The 22958-nt window shown below is 41.4% G+C and overlaps 1 protein-coding gene across 3 annotated transcripts in view; it reads left to right on the top strand.

The window, feature by feature from the left end:
• Positions 1 to 376: 376 nt before the first annotated feature.
• COLEC11 (collectin subfamily member 11) overlaps positions 377 to 22958 on the top strand; it is a 40357-nt gene continuing 17775 nt past the window's right edge. The window contains exons 1-3 of one of the 3 annotated variants that reach the window (XM_071548387.1): positions 377 to 1433; positions 11720 to 11939; positions 19729 to 19884. In XM_071548387.1, coding sequence (XP_071404488.1) covers positions 19755 to 19884 — 130 coding nt within the window. In that variant the 5' untranslated portion in view covers positions 377 to 1433; positions 11720 to 11939; positions 19729 to 19754. Of the gene's footprint in view, positions 1434 to 6895; positions 6914 to 11719; positions 11940 to 19728; positions 19885 to 22958 lie in introns of those variants that run through there. The other 2 variants (XM_071548386.1, XM_071548388.1) reach the window with 2 other exon arrangements.

Below are 22958 nucleotides of genomic sequence, written 5' to 3'. Positions count from 1 at the left end.
CAGGAGAGAGGATTCATAATGTCGTAAGCAAAGCAGGAAAAGAATGCATCAGTACTGTGTGTCATCAGTTTGTATTGCAACCCCACCACAGCATAAAATTCTCAGTGGAGTAGACCTACATCTCCCACCAGAGTGGATATGACAGGTGATACAGAAGTGAACACTCTCATGATTCTACTGCAGGTTTCTCTACTCCCTCAGTCTAAAACCTTTTCTGTGTTCTAATACTTTCCTGATCTTGTGACTGTGGAAGATGGAAAAGAACCTCCTGCTACTGCCCTTAGGTCCCATCCTGGTTTTCCAGTAAGAGGTCACGTACTGAGAATTACACAGGCTCCCAGCCCTCTGGGTGCTTGCTTATAGCATGACCCCTCAAACCTTAGCTGAAAAAACTGGGAGGGAGGAACAGTGGCACAGAGTAGAGACAGATTATTCACAAGCCTTTTTTGTAGCAACCAGAGCTGGTCTTACAAATACAGCAACTATTCATTAGAGGGTATTAATTGGTATAGTCAAAAGTACTACTATCTATTTGCACTGGAAGTTGAGCGTGAAGCCATTTATATCTGTTGAAGTATAAACTTCTGTAATAGAGCAGGGTGTTCTCAAAATCCCACTTACCACAGTTGGCTGGCTCTCAGGTTTTTTCCTGCTTGAACATATGTGGAGTACTGTGGTTTTTCCAGGCCTCAAACTAGTCTAGCTGTTTCAGATAAAAACCAGAATTGTACAACTATTTAGAAGCTATAGTGAAGGAGCATACAAGTGATACCAAAAGGCATTTAAAAAATCCCCAAACCCTCAAATTTTGTGAAAGTGCCTGCCATGTGGATAATTTACATTTATGTTACTGTGAAGCGTTGAGACATGGCTCTGAAAGAGTTACATGTTTTACTCAAGTCAAGAATGCCAATTACAAGAATGGGGAGAATTTCTGTAAGGGGAGAACGTGTTAATTATCTATGCAAGATGTTCACTTTTGGTGCTGTGTTTCATGTGTTTTCATATCCACTGAAGCAAAGCAAGGAAAGTGTTGTGCTGGGGCAGTGTGCATGTATGGCTTAGAGCTGAATAGATGTAAATGGTTAAAGGGGTTCTCTGCTAGAGAGGAGGAGGGGAAAGTAAGAGTGCATTCCCAAAAAAGTACATTCCCAAAATAAAAAGCTTACATCATGGACCTCTTCAGTTTTCCCACACTTCTTTCCTAATTATTGTCCTGCAGGACAGCTGATCTATTTCAAACAGGAAGCTGTTTACAGATAACACTTGCAACTGTTTTGTCTGATTTGTTGAACTGTCGAAAAGCAAAAGACAACCTCTTTTCAAATTAAAAACTGTCAGACTTCTGTAAACAGCAGCAATGAGGTTCATCTGTGCAGTGTCCCTGCAGGCACAGAGCGCTCTGCAGTTCCCATTTTCTCAGCAGCCATAAGGTAAGAAACTTTCATGCTTTCATTCTATACAAGCAAGTAGAGGAAAAAGTCTGGATGTTTCTTAGGGGGCTGCCTTGAATATGGCGATATAAGATTGAGAATCCCTAAATAGTAAGGGAAATAAGAGCTTGCTTGTGTCTATCAGATAGTTGGACCTTTCTATTGCAAAGCACCCATGTGGGTTAGATCACTGAATTCCTGTTTAGTTTAGGTGGGGGTTGTATTTAAAATGTACAAATACCATTGAAAGAGCTCACTTTTAGCAGGGAAGGACAAAGCAGTATATGAGTTTTAACTTTTCCTACAACCGAAATTTATTTTAGTTCATTAATTAATTGTAATTCCTGGTAACAGATATAGGCAGTTGCCTGTTTTCTACTTTAAAAAGTGATCTTTTAATACAGCTGCAAATCAGGGAATGAAGACTGGCACTGCAGAAGAGAAACATGACAGAAGGTCCAGTAAGGGCTGGAGTTACACCACTGGATCATTAAGAGCAATCTCAATGAAAACCAAATCATATTGGAAGTAGTACTATGCAGAAATGCTTAATGAGGTATAAGGATGGATGAAGATAAAAAATCTTGTTCTAAATGAGCAAGAATATGAGAGTAAGCCATACTTCAGTAAGCAGAAGGGCACATATGTGTGCTTTTCAGCCATGAGCCATGAAAAATAAGACTCATAAGGGACTTGCGGGATTTGCAAATTTCCATTCTGACCTCTGTGCATGCATACATATGTGCTCAGTATAGGCAGGGAGATTTTGAAGGGAGATTGTTTCCTAGCAAATTGAAATGGCTGTGGAAAACTGAAATACCCTTTGCATGCCATGTTGTGAAACAGAGCAACTGGACTGGAAACACTACAACTTTGACCCTTGGATATTGAAAGACTTTTTAAATGTGATAAATGTAAAAACTATTGCTCTATGTTTTCCTCTCTGAAGCTAAGATCTTTTGTATTTCGTATCTATATGATTGTTTACATGATCATGAACATTTAAGCCATTATAGTGATCAGAAAATACAAAAATCCCACTGATTTAAAGGTCTCACTTATGACAATGATACTATTTCTAAAATTTTAGTTTGTTACTGATGCAGCGTAAGGAAAGTAATGCTGATGTTGTAGACAAGAAGTAAGACTTCCAAGTTGAGTATTCCTCTTAAAAGTGCTCAGACTGTCTTTCATTAAATTCTTAGATGTATTTGTTGAAATGAAATTATTGTTGAATTGATTAATGAAAAAGGACATGTAACTTAAATTAATAGTCAAAATGGCATTTTAAACATGGTGCAGTCCTAGAGCCAGCAGAGAATTGCAGTGTGAAAACAGCAGAAATAAATCTACTGTGTAATTTCTAACTGTACATTGTGTTCAAGGCTATTTTTTCTGATTACTTTTGAGCGACTTTACACTGTTGCTAAAGTTCTTATTTAGTCATCTTTAGGGCTGTCCAAAAACTCTTGAGCCAGAATCCTTTTGAAGTAGGAAGACTTTTGGCAAAGTAGCTTTTTAAAGAAAAGTGTCAGTTCTCTGGGATAGTTTAGTTCTTTTGTCAAATTGTTTTGGCTGAAAACCAGGAGAGTTTAGCCAAAAATATTCTCATGGTTTCTCCTGGGAAGTGTAGTTTGTGCTTTGCACTGCATTTCACTACTGGCTGAACTTCACAGCTGAACCACGCTTCCCATACGGCTGTGTGGTCAAGGTCTTGCTATTTTAATTTCCCTTGATGAAAGGAGTGTTAGGATGTATTTTGGAAAAGGTAGTTTGTTGAAAAGGCACAGATTGGGCTCATGAAGCATCAGCTGGTTGATAACTAGTTGGCAGCTTCTTAAATTACGAGTGCTTTCTTCTGGTTTGCACATGAGCCACAGGCCATTCTGTTTTCCAGCCATGAGAGTAGGACCCTTCAAGGCACTGTGATATGTCAGTAGAAGGTTTAAAGTCTTTGGATGTTTTTAGTGATGCAAACAACTGTAGAAGGGAGAGAACAGTTAATAACGTTTCTAAGGTTTTGTTAGTGCTTTTGGCAACTTTTGTGCTACAGTGCTCCATTTATGTATTTGGAACTGAAAAATGTAAGGGCGTATGGCTGGATTTTAAGATTTTTTAAAGAACTTTTAAGTCAAGAGGCAAACAACCTACTAGGAGCCTGAAGCTTTAGAAGAGGTGGTTTGAAAATTCAGTGAGGTCTCATCTCACCCATTTAAGTGCCTCTTCAGAAAAATCTAGTCCTGTGTGATTTGCCTGTAGTTGTATAAGATGTCTGTAGGCAAGAAAATGGAAATTGGTCTGCTCAAGTTGTTCATCAGTGCACCAATCTCTTACTTGTTTATTACAATCCAAGGATCCTTAGCTGCTGGGACTGTTTGGATGCTGCTTCCTCAAAATCGTATAGACGATTGGTTAGGAGGTCCCTAGGGTGTCCTGGAGACCAGGGCAAAGCAATAGGACAGGTGGTGAGGAGTTTTAGGGTTTATATTGGTTTCCTTCTGCAATGAATCGTAGGATGATTTGGGTTGGAAGGGACATTTAAAGATCATCTACACCAACAGTAAAGCACGTGAATAAAACATAGAATAAACAGTTTCACAGTGCTGCAAGGTAGATACCAGGCTCCAGACCAAGAATTGACAATGTTTACACGCTATATGGAGTGAATGGAGGAGATCTGAGTGCTGAAGACAGTGACTCACCACAGCTAGTGTATGAGGGCCATAGCAGCCATCTGAAAATTGCTTGTGAGAGAGATGCTTCACAATTCCCTCTGTTGGATAAATTCACTATCTATAATGCCAAGTGCCTGCAGGAACTTGAGTTCCAGGAGATGGAAGCTTGCCTTGAATGTGTGTGCCCAGTTTTCCTTCTAGCATAAAGATTTTGAGAAATGGCTCTGGGAAAACAGTTTTCTACAATTCTCTTTGAAAAACAGACTGCTGCTACCCAGCTGTTGTGTAATAACCTACTATCCAGAGCCAGTTATCTGGGGAAGCAGGAGATCTAAACGCAGCTCATTGCATTGCTTCAAACTCCCACCTCCCATCTGCTGAAAAGGTGCCCTTGTCACTAACCAACATGGTAATTTGGAAATGGAACCACTGTGGATTGTGTCCACAGCTCCGGAGACAGTTTCTGTTTATTGATACTGCTTTGAAATTATCCAAGAAAAAAGAGAAAGTCTAACAGTCCAGGGAAGTCTATTCCTTTGACATGAGCACTCCCATAAGAAGACAGCCTGCAGGAGAGAGATATGTCCCCTCCATGTTTGGGAAGGGAATGGCAGTTTTCTAGCCCTCCTGCTTATGATGTGCTTAGAGGAGACTGAAGGAATTTCGATGTTTCCTTGATGGGCATAAATGGGCTAGGTGGGAGAATAGTGTCTTTTTCTCTTCAGGTAAGATGTTGACCATCCCTGGTCTGTGCAGTAGGAAAAGCTTAGGTACTCAAGTTTTCCAATAAAACCACAGGAACCTACCTCTGAAGATTGCTGAATTGTTAGGAGGTGGCTTTGGATGCTTTGAACTTGGAATGAAGTCACAGATACAGATGAAGAGGTAGTGTTGCCAGTGCTGACTTAAGGTGCTCTCATCTGGAGGTTTAGGGGTGAAGAACTGAGCAACGAATGGAAAGAGAAAGTGCTTCATCTCTGGCTAGTTTTTGAGTAGGGACCTTGAAGAATAAAGCTGTGTCCTTAGGTGTGCTTAGGTTCCCAGTGCCTGTCTTTTTCTGCTTTTAAGCATGGCTTAAGCACTCTGTGATTATTTTCTTCTTGTCCTGCTTGCTATTTGTGGAATAAGTATAAACAGTAACACCAACAACAAAAAATCCTATAGACCACTCTAAGTTTAATTTGAGTGATTTTCAGACTTAGTTGTGGATCACTTCAAAATCTTCTGTTATGGTCCTGATGATTTTAGCAGCTACTGAAACCTGCTGATAATGGGTATGCATTTACACATCTTTAGTGGACTCTTTAGGAATGGTCTATGGGCTTCCAAGAGACCATGGCTCAGATGTTGATTTGATCTCCATCTGGTCTGAATGACAGGGTCAGTCTGCTCCTTTGGAAGTGATGTAAGTGATTTTATAATTTTTATTCTACTTTTAATTAGAATTTTTGATTATCATCAGAGAAAGATTTGTAAGAGATCATCTTATTTCCTTGAATTTAAATAAAGAGCTTTAAAAAATTGATTTGTGAAAGAACTGGAAATGTTAGATGGCATAGTAATTATCACCAATCACGATAAAAACATCAGACAAGAATGTAATGAAGGCCTAGCCCAGGGAACAGCAAAAAAATGTCTTATTACCTAGAAAAAGAAAAATGTGTCTCAATGAGCTTCCTTGTCAGAATGGTGGTAATGAGAAAACAGGTCTCTGATGGCTCACTGTAGTGGAGTTATATTCAAGAAATGTTAAGGAAACAGATACTGAGAACATGTGGCAGAGGAACACAAGGGCTCACCGTTCATGCTGGAAAGACTCTGGTTTAATGGAATACTCTGAGGTAATGGATCTGTCAGCATCACCCACAGATGCATTTGCAGTGCACTGAACTTGAAGTTTAAAGCTGATGTAGAGATGAAGTGAGTTGATGTATTGAGAGCTGTGTTATGAGCTGCCACTGAAAAAAGCCTCTTTACTGGATGTTTTCTTCTTTTGCTTTTTAATATTTTCACAAATTGGGTTTGTTCAGCCTAGAAAAGAGAAGGCTTCAGAGTGATCTAATTGCAACCTTCCAGTACCTGAAGAGAGCCTTTGAGAAAGATACAGAGAGACTTTTTACAACAGCGTTTAGAGACAGGACAAGGGAGAAAGGCCTTCAAACTGAAAGAAAGTAGGTTAGATTAAATATGAGGAAAAAATTCTTTACTGTGAGGTTGGTGAGACACTAGAATAGGTTGCCCAGAGAAGTTAGGGATGCTCCATTCCTGGGAGTGTTCAAGACTAAGTTAGAGCTCTGAGCAACCTGGTCTAGTGAAAGGTGTCCCTGCCCATGGCAGGGAGGTTGGAACAAGATGATCTTTAAGGTCTCTTCCAACCCAGGCCATTCTATGATATGATATTCCATATAATTGTGGAGTGTAAAAAAAATCTATAGTCACTCTCTACTTTTTATGACTGTTATGTAAAACCCATAGAGTGGCTTGGTGGGCACCTGGCATCCAGCCAAGGTCAACTCTTACATGTGGTCTAATAGTTTTTACTTTGTCTCCTAAGCAACCCTGTGTTTAAACATGCATTTGCCCATTTATACTTAATTTACATGTGATGGCATTCACATTATTCCTTGATTTTAGGGAAGGTGACATTAAATGTTGCAACTACAGTGTTGGGTACATGGAGTTTCCTCTACATGTAGAATTGATGCCTCTGTATCTTTTTGGCAGCACTGAGAAACTGCAGCAAGTCTAATTTTTGTTGATCATTCTTCCTATTCCTAAGTCATCTGGCAGATGTTGGGATTTCAGGTCAGTGTACTCTTTAACACCCCTAAAGCCTTTTGTTTTACTGGTAGCTGCATAATTAGAAGAGTGGCATTAGTTTTTGTTTCTGCAAGTGCCCTGTAAATTCTGAACAGACACACGTGGAGGTTCAAGTGATCACTGCTTTGCTGTTCTGCAGCTTCCTAATTTGTGTGCAGCTGGCCTCAGGTCATGTTTTAGTTCTGTGAAAGGTACATCTGCTGCTATTGTTAGAGAATTTGCTGAGTACCAAAGCAGGTGGAGATGCCAGTAGTTATCACTTACTATCGTAGCTTGTTATATTATTCCCTAGATATGTATATTATTAAAATACAAAAATCTCTCAGGGCAGTTGGTTAGATGAAAGGACTTTAATGAAAAATTCCCAAAGGGAGTTGTCATCCTCAAGAATCTTTTGGTAGCAGGAGCATCATGGTATACAGTTCAGGGAAGTAACACCTTCAGATTATATGAATTCAGATAAACACCCTTGTTTTCAAACTGTGTTCTACGCATTTATCTGTTTATGTCTGAATTCATATTTCTTTTTCAAAATCTGATTGTCAAAACCATCTCACACTGAATGCAGTCACTTCTACTTTTTCTCAGTTTTTAAGATGTTTGCCAACCAGTGCATTGTACATGGCAAAGGATTTCAAGTGCATGTGTTATGGTATGTGTAAGAGCTGCTCTGGGAGGTTTTGGCACTGGAAGATATTCTTTCAGGTGGGTTCCATTTGGCATGCCTTATAAGTAGGATCATGACTATTGCCAGTGATGTAGACTGATTAGTGAAAGTCTGCTGTAGTATAATAATGTAGGAATACTTGGATTTCTGAGAACTTTGTCAGCATCTAGTTATCTCTAGGAATTGTGTGTCTTTCTATGTGCTTCTACTAAGTCACATCTTGCTGCATTTTGCTTCTACAACCATTTCTGCGTACCAAGCATATATTTTCTGTTAATGTGGGGATCTGTTTTGATAATTCCCCTTTCTTTTGCCTTCTTTCCCTTATCTGCTCTTGGAAAAGTGTGTCGGGAGAAAAAGGATGTTGGATGGTGCTATTGCTATCAAGATCACCCATAATTTGTCCAGCAAAGATATCATAGAATCATAGAATGGGCTCTGTTGGAAGAGACCTTAAAGATCATCTTGTTCCAACCTCCCTGTCATGGGTAGGGACACATTCCAGTAGACCATGTTGTTTAGGGCCTAGTCCAACCTGGCCTTGAACACTTCCCAGGATGGAGCATCCACAGTCTCTATAAGCAACCTGTTCCAATGCCTAACCACCCTCAGAGTAAAGAATTTCTTCCTAATGTCTTCTCTAAACCTACTCAGTTTTGAAACTGTTCCCCCTTGTCCTGTCACTACATGCTCTTGTAAAAAGTCTCTCCACATCTTTCTTGTAGGCTCCCTTCAGGTACTAGAAGGCCACAATTAGGTCATCCCAAAACCTTTTCTTTTCCAGGCTGAAAAATCCCAATTCTCTCAGCCTTTCTTCATAGTAGAGGTGCTCCATCCTCCTGATCATCATGGTGGCCAGCCTTTGGACTTGCTGCAAAAGCCTGATGTCCTTCCTGTACTGGGGACCCCAGAGCTGGATGCAGCACTTCAGGTGGGGTCTGATGAGAGCAAGATAGAGGGGCAGAATTCTCTCCCTTGACCTGCTGTAGCCCAGGTGTTATGGGTTCACCTAGGTGGGCCTAAATTTGGGCTCTGAAGTCTGGACTAGGCCGAAGCTGTCAGCTGACTTGAGCTGGGCTGAGCTAACAGCTGACCTCTGCTAGCCAGTACTTTTGTATTCCATACCACATTATGACATCATCTCCAGGGAAGTAGGAACCAGTGTGGGAGTGGTTAAGTCAGTCGCTTCTCAGCCCTCCTCTTGGGAGGACGCACGATGCTGTCCCAGGGGGGATGGAGAGGACCAGGCCCACCACTGGCTCATAGGGTATCTCAGGAAAGTAAATTGTGTTGTTCTAGGTCTCTCCTTTCTCCTTGAGTTTGTCTCCCTGGGGAATAAGTATTTTCTTAAGTAATGTGTAGTTAGGACAGTAGAATTTGTGTGTTCGTTAAGAAGTTGAGGTGGGGAACTTGTTGTTGCAGACTTGTGTGAGTGTATATTTGTACTCTCTTCTAATTGTCTCTTTCTTTCTGTAAAAATATATGTAGTTTTAGTATAAATGCGGTTTGAAGTGTTTTCTTCTTTCCCCTCTCTTTTCCTCCCTTTCCCTGGTGTTAGGAGGGAGGCTTTTCTCTCTGTGCTTGGGGGGGTTGGCAGTTGCTTATCTCAAACCAAGACACCAGGACACATCTGGCTTTCTGGGCTATGAGTGCATGTTGTCAGCTCATGTGCAGCCTCTCATCCCTGAGCACCCCGAAGTTCTTCTTGGCAGGGCTGTTCTCGATTTGTTCACTCCCCAGCCTGGATTGATACTGGGGGTTGCCCCAATCCAGATGCAGCACCTTGCACTTGGTCTTGTTGAACCTCAGGATATTCCCATGGGCACAGTTCTTGAGCTTGTCCAGATCCTTCTGGTTGGCATCCCATCCTTCAGATGTGTCAACTGCACCACTCTGCTTGGTGTTGTCTGCAAACTTCCTGAGGGTGCACTCTGTCCCTTTGTCCATGTCATTAATGAAGATACTAAATAACACTGGTCCCAGAACAGGCCCCTGATGGACACCACTTATCACTGATGTCTACCAGAATTCTGAGCCGTTGTCCATTACAGGACACAAGAACAGGTCCATGATGAGCACCACTTGTCACTGATGTCTACCAGAATTCTGAGCCGCTGTCCATTACCCTCTGGATATGGCCATCCAACCCCTGTCTTATCCATCTAATTGTCCACCCATCCAATCCATCTCTCTCCGGTTTAGAGGGCAGGATGATGTTGGGGACTCTGTCAAAGGCTTTACAGAAGTTCAGATAGATGACATCTGTAGCCCTTCCCTTGTCCACTGATGTAGCCACTCCATCATAGAATACCACTGGACTGGTCAGGCAGGACTTGCCCTTGACTAACTTTAGGAAAGTTTCAGCATAGGATCACATGTAGAGTGTTATTTTGTCTCCCAGCCTGAGAATAAAAAAAACCTTTTGTTGAAATTGCATTGACACTGCCCCAGTTCAAATGCAAGATTTTGACCATGCATGCTTATGTACCATGGTGTTTGTTGTGTTGAGGATGTAATTCCAAGAAGAATGTATTTGTCATTTGAGGATAACACTCTTGGATCATTTCCATAACTCTTGGTGTCTTGCATGCTATTGAAAAATGCCTGATGTCATTATATTTTTTTATGGTCAGTATCTTTTGCTGGATATTATGTTCCATTGCAGCCTGGTATTTTGCCATATCTCTCCTCCTTTTAAAATGTTCCCATTCTAATTATGTGCAGAATTTTTTTCCTGGTGAATTTACTTGCCTGAATTCTTTCACTTATGCATCTTTCTGTTTTCTGTATGCTGCTGGCATGCAAGGGCACAGTTTTGTAACACACTGAAGGCCATCTTGGCTGCTGCCAAGGACATTTCTTTCCCTGACTGGCATGGTTTTTCACAGGAATGATGGCCATTTTACCCTCACCAGGAACCAAGAAACTGAATGAATGGAAAAACATTACAAAAAGAATAGCTTATTGCTGGAATAGCAGCCTGTGCTAGCTCATGATGGGATCAGCTGGCAGTTGGTGACAGTACGGAGAAGGGGAGGGTAACGAGTGACCACAGTAGGAAGCCAGGCTGCTGTTAGACCTCCCAGAGACTGACTTAGGTAATTAGTGATGATAGGACACCCTTCACTGAACTTTACATACCTACAAGCCTGAGCTGGTCATACTGGGCAAGGAGTAGGTACCTCCAGAGTCAATTACCTGTCCTGTATAGGGATGAAATGAATCCCTGTGCCAAGGTGCCTTTCTCTGACTTGGTTATACAAGAAGCTCACGGTGATTTTCTCAGACTGACCACCTAAGCCAGAACAGTTAAATCCCACCCAAGGGTCTGTTTGTAACTAACCTCAGCTTGAGGTCTGGATCTAAACAAAGTTGTCCTGATAAATAGGTATGTGCTAATGCCAGCTCTCTTGTGGTTCACTTTTTGAGGTGTCCTACTTGCAGCATTGGGAGGAACTTGGCAACATTCAAGTGGCTTCCCTTTATTCTTAGAACCTCCTTTAAATGTAGCTGTCACTTATCTAACGTGTGAGAAAATGGGAACAAGAGCTGTTTCTGCTCTGTTATGTTTGTTCTCCTCAGTGAGGAGCAGATGCTGTGGCAAACAAAAGCAAACCTTTTTCCTGTCCACTTGCCCTCTGGGGTGGTGCCATTGCTCTTTTACCACTCTACCCTGGTCAGACCTCTGGTTTTTCACTTTTGCTTTGTTTTTCTCCAACTAGTAATCTATATTTTATGTCTCTTGTCTCTACTCTTCCTCTAGCCTCTTAAACTGCTTTGCTTAGATTTTGTCTTCTGTCTGGGCACTCCTGACCTGTTCTTGTGTTTATACATGAGTCCACTGTGGGACATGAAAACAGAAAGCAGGGAAGGGAGAATACCCATTTTGCCCCTTTTTAGTCTGGTGTCCTATGACTAGGCTTGAGCTATCTTCATCATTAGGCTTCTTCCATCCTTTTATATGGCATGCCTGATTGTAGGCTAATTTCACCTACTCCTAATGTTAGCAATTACTCTCCTGGGGATCTGGAGATGCAGGTTCAAATCCCTTTAAGTTTGGGATGTTCCATAGCTGGTAGGTCACATGTTTTGGATCAATGCTTGTCATTTCTGTTGCACAAAAGGCAGGTGTCACTGCTGACATGGCTGGAATGATTCGATGGGGGCCTTGAGAGACCTTTCTGCCTCTTCTCTACATCTCCAAGAATGTAACTGCAGGGCTGGCACCACCCTCCCCACATTGAGTTTGCCTTTTGAGCCTGTCCAGTGCCCTCAAGAAGACAACTGTCAGACCCACCTAGGAAAACTTCCAAGCACCTGGAGAGTGATAATGTGTTGGAAAGTGTAAGTTGATTGAATGGACATTAAGCACTTAAATATTGCACAAATATCCCAGCTTCTGCAGCCAGTCCTAAGCCTCTGTGGATGGGAAGGGCAGAAAAGAAATGCCTTAAAGCTTCATAAATAAAATTGCAATTGCATATGTACATAACATGTATTTATTAATGTAAATAAAAATACTCTGCAGCATTCTCAACATCATTCACTGGTTTGTGGTGAGTCCTTGGTGTTTTCTTTCCTGCAGATAGGTGTGTGGGGATAGTGTCAGGTACTCATGTAAATGCTGAACTGAGACAGTTTAGACACAGGTTTTAGAACTGACACCTACATTTGAAGGCTGTTTTATGTGGGGTTTTAAATGATTGTTTGTTTGTGGGTTTTGGGGGATTTTTTTCATTTTGGTCTGGTTAAGAATACTGAAAATTTGATCTGACATATCAAAGATGACAGCCCAAATCAACCATTTCGGTAAAATATAGCTGCAAACAGCAGAGATCTTGTAATCTGGTAGGGACTTTGATTCAAACATTGCAGGAGAAATTCTGTTTAGTATTTCTAGCTTTATCTGACCAACATTTTATATAAAGACAAAATTCTACTCACGTTATTTTCTACTAACCATCCATAATGAATTATTGTGAAAGATTTGGCATCTGAGTCCCATCTCCCCCTAGTTAAAAGTTTTGAAAACATACTTACCCCCTTCTGGGCACTCTTTTCATCTCACTATGAAGCCCTGATTTTGTATTTTCGGCACAGATGACAGCAAGTTATTTCTAACATGAACTCATTGACTCCAGCAGAACAACATTAGGAAGAAATTTGTCCCAATTTTTAAAAACATTCTTCTTGATGAAAAGTGAGACCACTATTCCTACATATGACAAGGGCAGCTACGTTGTATAGTCAGAACTAATAGTCCCTTACACCTCACAAACATTGACTGAGGAGATGGCTCTATTGGGCCAGAATTAAGTGTACTTTGGGGAATAACCAAAGACTTCCTATCAGTTAGGTTTTTAGGTAATACTAGACTCACTCTTTTGTCCTTTGCAGCAAACCTCACTGTTCTTCAGCATCATCAGGACCTGAAATGTATTCTATCTCTGCTTTATGCTACTCCATGCTCCATAGATTTCACAGAGACTTGGTAACTGTGGCAGTTATGGTTCTCATTTTTGCAATTCTTCAGTATTAATATTTAGGAACTTTTTTCAGTCTTTCAAGTCCTTTGCTTTAACCTTTAAGTCAACACTTAGAATCTAACTTGAGAGCATTGCAATGTTACGATAATGATGACCTATTGTTTAAGCAGCTTTGTAATTGATTCTGACTTTAAAAATCTAGCTGAATGGTGAACCCTTGATAACCCAAAATAATGCACAAGGGAGTTGGGAGGACAAATAAGAAAATGCTTAGATAAAGTAAAAGCATAGCTACACAAAACATCTGTAGGTTAGGATGATCAGCAAGGCTGTAATGGAGAAAGAAGAGGTCAGTGACACAGGTTTCATCTCCAGTCTGAAAGGCATCTTCCCCAGGGAATGATCCACAGCCCTTAGCCAAGAGGTGCAAACCAGCTTGTGTGAACAGCACTGGAGGCTTGTCCCCTGTGTCTCTCCCTGCTTCCCCCAGAAACCTATTCCTGGTCTGCACTGGGCACTGGTGTTACCCCTGTAACCCTGGGGTTTTGTCTTTCATCTGTTCAAAATGTTTGAAATAGCATGAGGTCTGTGTCCCAGCCTGCTATTTCACTGGCATGATTTTGTGGGCATGTGTTGCATCTGCTAGAATGGAGCTTAGGGCCTGCCGCAGAGCTTGGGGACAGACAACATGCCAGATACTTCTGGAAGGTGTCGAGACATGGATGGCGAAGACTTGAAAAGTCAGGGGAGTGAAAACCATTGAAAGTTATAGCTGTGTCTGTAGTGCTGACTCAAACCTGCTTGGGAAAATCACTCAACCAAATGTGGCTGTGGCTTTGCAGATCTGTGTGCATGTCTCTACTAGGAACATATTTAATTCAGAATATAGATATTTCAGCTCAGATATCTGAAAATGAAGTATAATTTTAAAAATAAAAATAATCATAATAGGAATGAAAACAATTCAGTGAAATAAAAACAGCTCAAAGATGAGTCCCATAGGATTATAGAGGATTAGAGTTACTCCACAGCTTATGGCTGGTTGAGCATTAATGCCAGCGAGCATCATTTGCCTTCTGCATTTTTCAGCCATTTGGTTTCAGCTGGGCAGATCATCTGTGTTGTTGCTTCTAAGTTCAAAATAACAGCATGTAATAAGCCACTGGCCCTTGTGGAGCAGCCACTGGCAGATTTAGGGACTTCATGCACAAGGCACTTGCTGGCTGAAGTGATCTCCAAGTTTTCCATCCAGAGTTGTGGGGGGAAGTGTGGGGGCTCAAGCAGTGCTGTGTGCCAGCTGGCATGGCTGGTCCCACAGCAGTTTTGAGCCAGCCTGTGAAGCCCTGGGGATTCTCTGATGATCTCTCAAGGACTTGTCACTTGATGCTTAGCTTGAAAAACCTCTTCCCTCTTGTCAGCTGAGGCAGATTTCCTAAAGCTGACAGGTCTCAAAAGTTGTTTTGAAATTATTGTGCTGGTTGAATTGATATGTTTTTTGCTCCTAATGGAAATAGAGGCATTTTGCTAATTTTTGGTTTTTATTTTTTTAAAGTAAATGCTGTCTTTTCATCCTCTTATATTTTTTTCCAATGCTTTCAGCTCACACTGATTTAATGGACACTTTTATAAGTGCTGCAAATTTGACTTCTGCCCCCTGTGTAGATGGCAAATATTCATAATTTTTCAAGTGCTGAACATTTCTAGGTTTATCTCTGGCTTTGGTTTAACTGAGGCTGAAAATACTCTAAATACTGGGTAGTGATTGATAAAATAGGCTGGTACCTTTTTCTGAGAACCAGTTCAGTGGGATTTGGTTTTCTAAATGCCTTTATGAATATGGGTCTTAAAGGACTTGAAAGTAGGTCAGAAAGGCAAGGAATTTTCTAGTATTTTGAAATGAAAGGTGCTGCTGTAGCACATGTCTGGAGATCAAACTCTTACTTCAATTAGATAAGGCAATTTTAGCTGCAGAAGAGGTATCTTTTAAAAGCAGGAAAAGGTAGAGAAAGTGGTATCCAAAGTACTTTTGGTTTGAGTTCTGCTACTGATGTGTCCCTTTACTCCAGCTGCAAGCTTTATAAAGTATTTAATCTGCAACCTTTTCAGAGATTTCTTCTGTTAATGTCTCTTCTCAGGTCAAGGTAATTTCCCTGAGTATTTGTACAGATCTGGATGTTGTGGCCTGATTGACGCTGAAGAATCTCATTTTTCTAGAATGAGTCCATTTTCTCTGTGAGCTGACCTAACACAAGGTAGTGTGAGGTGTATCCCCCCTGTCACTGAGGCTTGTAAACCCAGCAGCAGGCGGAGTGTGTGCTGAAGCTTCATTGGAGGTTTTGTTTTCCCCTCAAAATCCTTCCTATCTGGCAGCTGAGCAGAGCTAACAAGCAGCCCTGACAGTTCTCTTCTGCTGGATGCCTGTCTCATCTCTGAGCTGTGTAGGAGTTTGCAAAGGCAGATTAATATTTAACGTACCTGGAGTCTTTGATCTTTCAATTGGAGTCTGGATGCATTAAATCCTCATAAAATGCAGACAGAGGAGGTAATGCTGCCTTTTATTCACTAATATGGAGATTGGAGCACACTCCTAATTTCAATTCCTTCTTCCATCTCAGACCATTTAATTCTGCTCTCCGACCTGTCTTTCAAGAGTCCTTATCACCAGTCTGCTGGGTTCTCATGCTGAAACTGCCTGGTTTCCAGGTTTTCAGCTGTATATCTGAACCACTTGGATTGAAAGACTATTTGTCTGATCTCAATCCTGAAGAGCCACCGCTTCAAAAAAGAGCTGGGATGCTCTGCCTAGGATGTCCTTCAGGGTGGTAACCAGGTCCTCTTCTGTGCTGGGGGTGGGACCTGCAGGCTAAGGCAGGTAGGACCCACATCCTCTGCTTACTCAGCCCACAAACCCTGTCTCTCAGGGGTGGCTGCTGGTGAGGGTTAAACACCTACATTCAGGTGTCTGGATGAGTCTTCCAGACATGAGTCTCTGGCGTGTCCTCCTGCCTGGCTGTGGAAACCACAACTCACTGTTTGCACTGTAGGGAACACTGGTCCCTAACTTGACATTGTGAAAGCTATACCTGCCATGGACCCCCTCACTTTCTAGTCAACCAGCACTAACTATCCAAATGCCAAGTCTGGCCTTAGAAACGTTTGAAGATCAGGAGAAACACCCTTCTCCTCAACCTTTCTTACTGTCTAGTTTTTGTTGCTCCCTCTTTTGCTTGCTGACTGCTGTGAAGCACAGATAGGAAAAAGAGTTGGGACTGTCCACTGTAGATACCGTGAGCTCTTCTAGACTACAAGGTACACCCCTGGGATTAGGAATCTTCTCTTGTGGAAGATGTAGCCAGATTCAAGCATAATATATGTGAAGTAATTGTATTTTTGAGAAAAATGCTTTCACAGAGGTTGATACTTCAAAACTGTATCAAGACTGTATTCAAATAGTTTGTATAACCTTAGAAAATAGCTGTAAAGTGGCCAGCAGCCTAACCTGATTTCTTGTAGTTCTGGCTGGCCCTGAGCATAGGCAAGGGAGGCCGTAGCCCAGAACAGCAGAGGACAGCAACACAGAAAATGTTTTCCTGCCAGTTTTGTCTGTCAGAGCCCTGGAGATCTGGCCTGGTTGCTGCTTCTCCATCACATCCAAATTCCCATTACTCTTCCCTTTCCTCCCGAACTATTGCTATTCTCTGTGTCCACCTTAATCATAGAAACACAGAAAGGCTTGTGTTGGAAGGAACCTTAAAGATCTTCTAATTCCAATCTCCCTGCCATGGGCAGGGACATCTTCCACTAGACCAGATTGCTCAGGGCCCCGTGCAATGTATCCTTGAATACTGCCCGGGATGAGACTACCACAACTTTGCTGGGTGACCTGTTTCAGTGCTGCACCACTCTCATAGTAAAGGATTTCTTCCTAATATCTAATCTAAAACTCTCCTCTTTCAGTTTAAAGCCGTTCCTTATAGTCCTATCCCTGTCTGCCTGTGTAAAACGTTACTCTCTCTCTTTTTTCATAAGACCATTTGAAGTAATGTAAGGCCACATGAGGTCTACTCAGAGCCTTCTTCTCTCTGGGCTGAACAGCCCAAAGTCTCTCAGACTGTCTTTATAGGACAGGTGGTCCATCCCTCTGATCATCTTTGTGACCCTCCCCTGAACTCACTCAAATAGCCCCATATCTGACTTTAAGGTGTACCCTCGCCTTTGGTTGTTGAGAAGCCTTGAATGATATTGCTGTAATTGTGACAAATTTATCATGGTCTAAATATCTGAGCAGCAGTTCCACACTCTTCTGGGTATGCTTTCTGGTTGTCAAAACTTGTCTAGGAAGCAGTTCATGCCTGGCCCATTACAAGAGCACGTGGCATGTTGTGGAAATCCCCAGATAGTCCCTGTTCCTCCCTTGCCCCATGGGAGGATTACCCAGCACCAAGTGATTTTCCCTAGGGTTTCCTGCCCCACTGTAACTCATTAGATTATGGCTGTATTGAGATCTCTTGAACTTAGAGCTCTTCCCTTGTCCAAGCATAGACACTACCTTTTTAAGGCATGGTTCTCCAGCTGCAGTTCTCTCTCCTTTGAAAGGAAAGTTGGCGAAAAGATTTGGGTCAAAAGGGGCTCCTAGCATACACAAGTCTGCCCCAGATCTGGATGATCAGTGAGAACTTGGGGTTGTATTGTGGAGCCCTTCTGCTCTGCAGTGTGGATGTAGCATCAGATGCTGTAGCAAGGGTGGTGTGAGGCAGAGCAACATGGGCTGGGATTCATGCCAGGCTCTCCACACACGATGAGGGAGAAAAAACCTACTCCCATCAAACCCCCTTGCTGCAGTCTCCTAGGAGATAATGGAAGTACAAACCAGACACTAATTCAGAGGGACAATTTATCCCCCTAATTCCAAAGTCATCTCCTTGGTCTTGCTGCTAAGATAACTGTTATGCCTGTTAACACCTTCAGGCCACCCCAAAAATAACAGTTCCTACCCTCCTAGACCCCCAATATGTAGAGCCATACAGACCCATATACTGGTCCCACACCTGTGCCTAATTCTACTTGACTTTTGTAGGGATTCAGCGAGTGGAAAGTAATATGGCCCACTCTTTGTGCTCTAGATGTAAAATGCACATGTCTGTGTTGTGGCTATAAAAGATGATATACGGGCACTTTCTCTTGAAACCCTGAAATGACTTTCAGCTTATTTGTAAAGTAGAGAGCTTTGGTGAAAGTAGGACTAGAAAAACATGAGAAGTACATAAATAAGAATTTTGTCAAAGTATTTCAACAGCCCCTCTAAATACTGTCTTTTGATGGTCCTTTTACACAAACTCCATTTCTGTACTGTTGTTTTCTGAGGCATCTCTTCACAGCCTAATTTCAGGAAAGCCTTTTCACTTGTAGGCTTGGACAAGGCTATGCTACAAAGATGATTCTTTTCAGGAGTTACTGAAGACTGATGTAACTTCATTGTTACATACAGTGAAATATTACCTGCCTTCCACCCTCAATGACTTACATGAGGGCTATTGTATGAGACAATTTGCTGGGCAGATTTCCAGTGCTCAGATAGATGGGAAGTGAAGCTTCAGGGCTTTAAGTTGGTCTCATTTTCTGCTGAATTGCCTCTTAGCAGTATCCACTTTTTCTAAGTGGGTACTTAGTACTAACATATTTTAGTGCAAGGCCAGCTGGTCAAGAAGGCCAATGGCATCCTGATTTGTATCAGTGATAATGTGGACAGCAGGACTAGGGCAGTGATTGTTTCCCTGTGCTTTTCACTGGTGAGGCCACACCTCAAATTCTGGGTTCAGTGTTCGGCCCCTGACTACAAGAAAGACATTGAGATGCTGGGGGGCATCCAAAAAAGGATAATGGAGCTGGTGAAGGGTCTAGAGCACAAGTCCTGTGAGGAGCTTCTGAGGGAGCTGGGTTTTTTTAGGCAGGAGAAAAGGAGGCTCAGGGGGGGCCTTACTGCTCTTTACAACTGCTTGAAAGGAGGTTGTAGCCAGGTGGATGTTGGTCTTTTCTTCCAAGTAACAAGCAATAGGATCAGAGGAAAAGGCCTCAACTTGTGCCAGGGGAGAATTAGACTGGATATTAGGAAAAAATTTCTTTGTGGAAAGAGTTGTCAACCATTGGAACAGGCTGCCCAGGGAAGTGGTTGACTCAGCACTCCTGAACTTATTTAAAAGATATGTAGATGTGACACTTAGGGACATGATTTAGTGCTGAACTTGTCATTGCTGGGTTAATGGTTGGACACGATGATCTTAGAGGTTGTTCTATGATTCTAAGCCAGCATACTGTTATTTTCAACTTTCGCCTTTCCAGATCCCTGTCTCCAATAAGAAATCATGAACATAGAATCATCTATTATCGGCATTGCTTAACTAAATTTCTTCTGAGCCTTGTCTCACCCAGTCTTAACAGTAAAACAAACTGCTAAATATGCTACTGCATATTTCATGTGTGTCTGAGGAACACACAACCTGCTTGGAGGAGCTGCATGTGTCCTTCTCATGCTGTGTGGATTATGTCATGCAAAAATGTACTGTGTTTGTAGTAGGATGCTGCATGTGTTCAGAAATTGTTGAGAGTCTTTGGAATTCTTATAACTGTTTACTCATTCTTTTGTTTAGGAGTCAGTGACCTGTAAGTGCTCATTATGAAGAGAGATCTGGTTTTCTTGGTGACTCTAATTAGCCTTGCCTTCCTGTCACTACTAAGGTCTGGATATCCTCAACATATTGCAGAGGAGTCCTGCTCTGTTCAGATTCTTGTTCCAGGCCTCAAAGGTAATGTGAAAGCCTACTCCATTATTCAAATATTAATCTTTTTCTTCTAACAGGCTCATTTGCACCACTGACGGTTTCTATCAGAGACAAAGAAGGTGCCTTTCAGTTGTCCTTTTATTTGCCCCCTTTGTACCCTCCTTAAAAACAGGATTTTAAGGTTTGTAAGGTAAAATTCAATCTGTTAAAATAAACATGGTTCAGAGAATGCATACTTTCCAAATTTACTCCTCATCACTAGTCCTTCTTGCTCTAATACACTGCCTGGTTGCTCTCTCTGTGTTTATGCTTGTCAGTGGTACATATACCCAAAGACTGCAAAACAGGCCCTGCTTTGTACATCGAGAGGTTTTCATTTCCATGTTGCAATGTGATGTGAAGTATTTTGTGTCTTCTAGTCTTTTGTTTGTATTCTCTTGTTTTTTAAAAGCTCCAATACCTTTTAGAAGAAACACAACATTAATTAGGTTTTTGGTATTTCTACAATTTTTGTGGAAAAAGTCAACATTTTTACAAAATATGCCCCCAAACTGTTGCCCAAAGAAGATGGTGTCATAAATTATTGATCTTTTAATACAACAAATACACTTTACATTAGAAATTAACCATTGGGAAGGATCAGCATTTTAAAGCAACAGCATGCATTACAGTGCGAAGTCCCAGCCCTGTTCAATTAATAACAGTAATACCCCTTGTGAAGACTGCAGCATTTCTATTGGAATATATCACCTATGAACAAGGGGAAATTCTTGTTAACTAAAGACAAAAAACTGCATAAACCCCATCACTTTAACAATATAAACCCCCCATTGTTTAAGAACCACACAATGAACCTTCTATTTTTTCTCTAATTTTGCCTTGTAGTATCACAAAACTCATCTAAACCACTATGGGTGCCACTAATCTCATCTAGAACAAACCTGGGCTTTACCCAGTTGCCCAAGAAACATAGTATGAACTGTAGGCACTGTCTGTTCTGGTTCCTGATTTGTAAAAGTAACACTCAGTTCTGTTCTGCATACAGTTGCTCATACTGTTCTTCATACAGTTAAATTGTGAGCACAGCCTGGCCACACGTTTGACTGTGGTGTAAACTGCCCTCTCCAGACATTGCCTAATTTGTGTGTGGCTGCCCTGTTGAGACAAGAGAATTGGGCTGTAGGGTGCGGGTTGTGCTTGGCCGATTGACTTTAGGAATAAAAAATATTAATAATAATAAGTTATTTTAATAATAATAATGATTTATTATTATAATAATAACAACATATTATTATTATTATTAATAATAATAATAATAATAATATAGCTTTGGATGCCTGAACTCAATCAGAATCTGTTTTTTTCTATTTACTTCAATAAGTGGCTTTTGAAATCTTAACAGTACTTAGAGCTTCTGCAGATGTTTAGTTAGAAAGAACAACACTATATCTAGGTCCTCTGAGGTCTGATGAAGACTTGAGCAATTTGTTTGATATATTTACTGTGAAAAAGGCAAAAGATAGTGCTGCTAATATTACTGCAGAGGAAAACACAGTCTAGTTAAATATATGTTATCCAAAGTTACATGAAAGTTCAGTTGGAAGGTCAGACTCCACAGCACTGAGGACTGAAGCTTTGCAATGAGTTTTCATTTCAAAGAAGTTGACAGGCTTGGACAAGTTTTGTGACTTCTTTTTTCCTTAGTTTCCTTATTTGTGTAATCAGTCAAATTTAACATCTATAATTACCATTTTAATGCAAGGATCATCATTTTTACTATATGTGGCATTGTTTTTTAAAGTGTATAAACAGTGTAAAACCCTGGCCCTTTGGCAGAAGGCAATTCTGAGCCTGGAAACCAGAACCAGGCCTGAAAACCTTCATATGTTAATGATTTCACTCGATTTCATGAAATGTAAGCTGCACAATTGAGAGAGATTGATGTACAAATTCAGTGAAGCACAAAATGGTCTGATAGAGCCCTAGTTAATCTGAAATTCCTAAAATGTTCTCAATGCTCCAGCCATGCTGTCAGGGGTACTGGCTCAGAGAAGTGACAATGAGATAGTGCTGTTCCCCACTGGCACAACTCCAACCCATTTTGGTGCCCAAGGCTTCCTTTAAACTGAGCACATATTGGCCACGTGCCCAAATTTCAGCTCCCATGCAGTGGGATTTGCACACTGTAGCTTTTAGATCTGCACTATCTCCTCCTTGGCTGAAACACCAGCAACATCTCCAGTGGTGAGGGAACAGAGCACCCTACTGCTGCCACACACAACAGTGTCAGGATCTGAGAAAACAGGTACAGGGGAAGAAATGGAAGAAGTTAGGGAGACCATCACATGTGAGAATGGCAGAAGATGTAAGCATAAGAGGTGGTGCAAAATGTGCAGCTCTAATGGGATGGTGAAGGAGAAAGTCATCAGGGAAAAGCATCTAAAAGCAGGTGAGGGTAATGGAGGAATTTTAGAAGATCAGGAAGAGATAAAGGGAAAAAAATCCCCCAAACAGAAGAGCACAAACAATGAGACTGAGTGAAGAGACTGGAAACTTTAAAAAAACCCCAAACAGTAGAAAATTATATAAAACCAATTAAGACTCCAAAGAATAAAAGGGAATCAGAAGGGGCATGAGATGAGAATGGAGGTGGAAACAGATGATGAAGAAAGCCAATAACGACACCAGGGATATAAAAATCACAAATGAGTTTAAGGTCAGCAGTTCAGGTCTTAGGGATTGGGCTGGGGGCGGGGGGTGGGGGAGGTGCCTTTTTTTTTTTTTTAATAAACTTAGCAGTTTAAAGGAGTAAGATGAAATATGGAAGAGAAAAACCATGGCTCTGAAAATGCAGACAGCAGACTGGACCATGTTTTAGAAAGCTGACAATGTTAATGATGGGAAAAGTGTGTTGTGTGTGAAAAAGCGATGAATGATGAAGCTTCTCTCCATTGCTCACTCAAATTCTTCCTAAAGTCCTGTTCCTGTTGATAGGCATATGAAACTGAAGTTACTCCTATTGTGGATTAAAAAAATGACATGGAATGATCCTTGAATGCTTAAACTCTCAGTTTGCCACCTCATTTTGTCTCCCTACT

The sequence above is a fragment of the Pithys albifrons genome, chromosome 2 (assembly GCF_047495875.1).
Source record: "Pithys albifrons albifrons isolate INPA30051 chromosome 2, PitAlb_v1, whole genome shotgun sequence".
Taxonomy (NCBI): Eukaryota; Metazoa; Chordata; class Aves; order Passeriformes; family Thamnophilidae; genus Pithys; species Pithys albifrons.
Note: the sequence above shows the minus strand (reverse complement) of the source record. Positions and strands in the feature narration are given on the sequence as shown.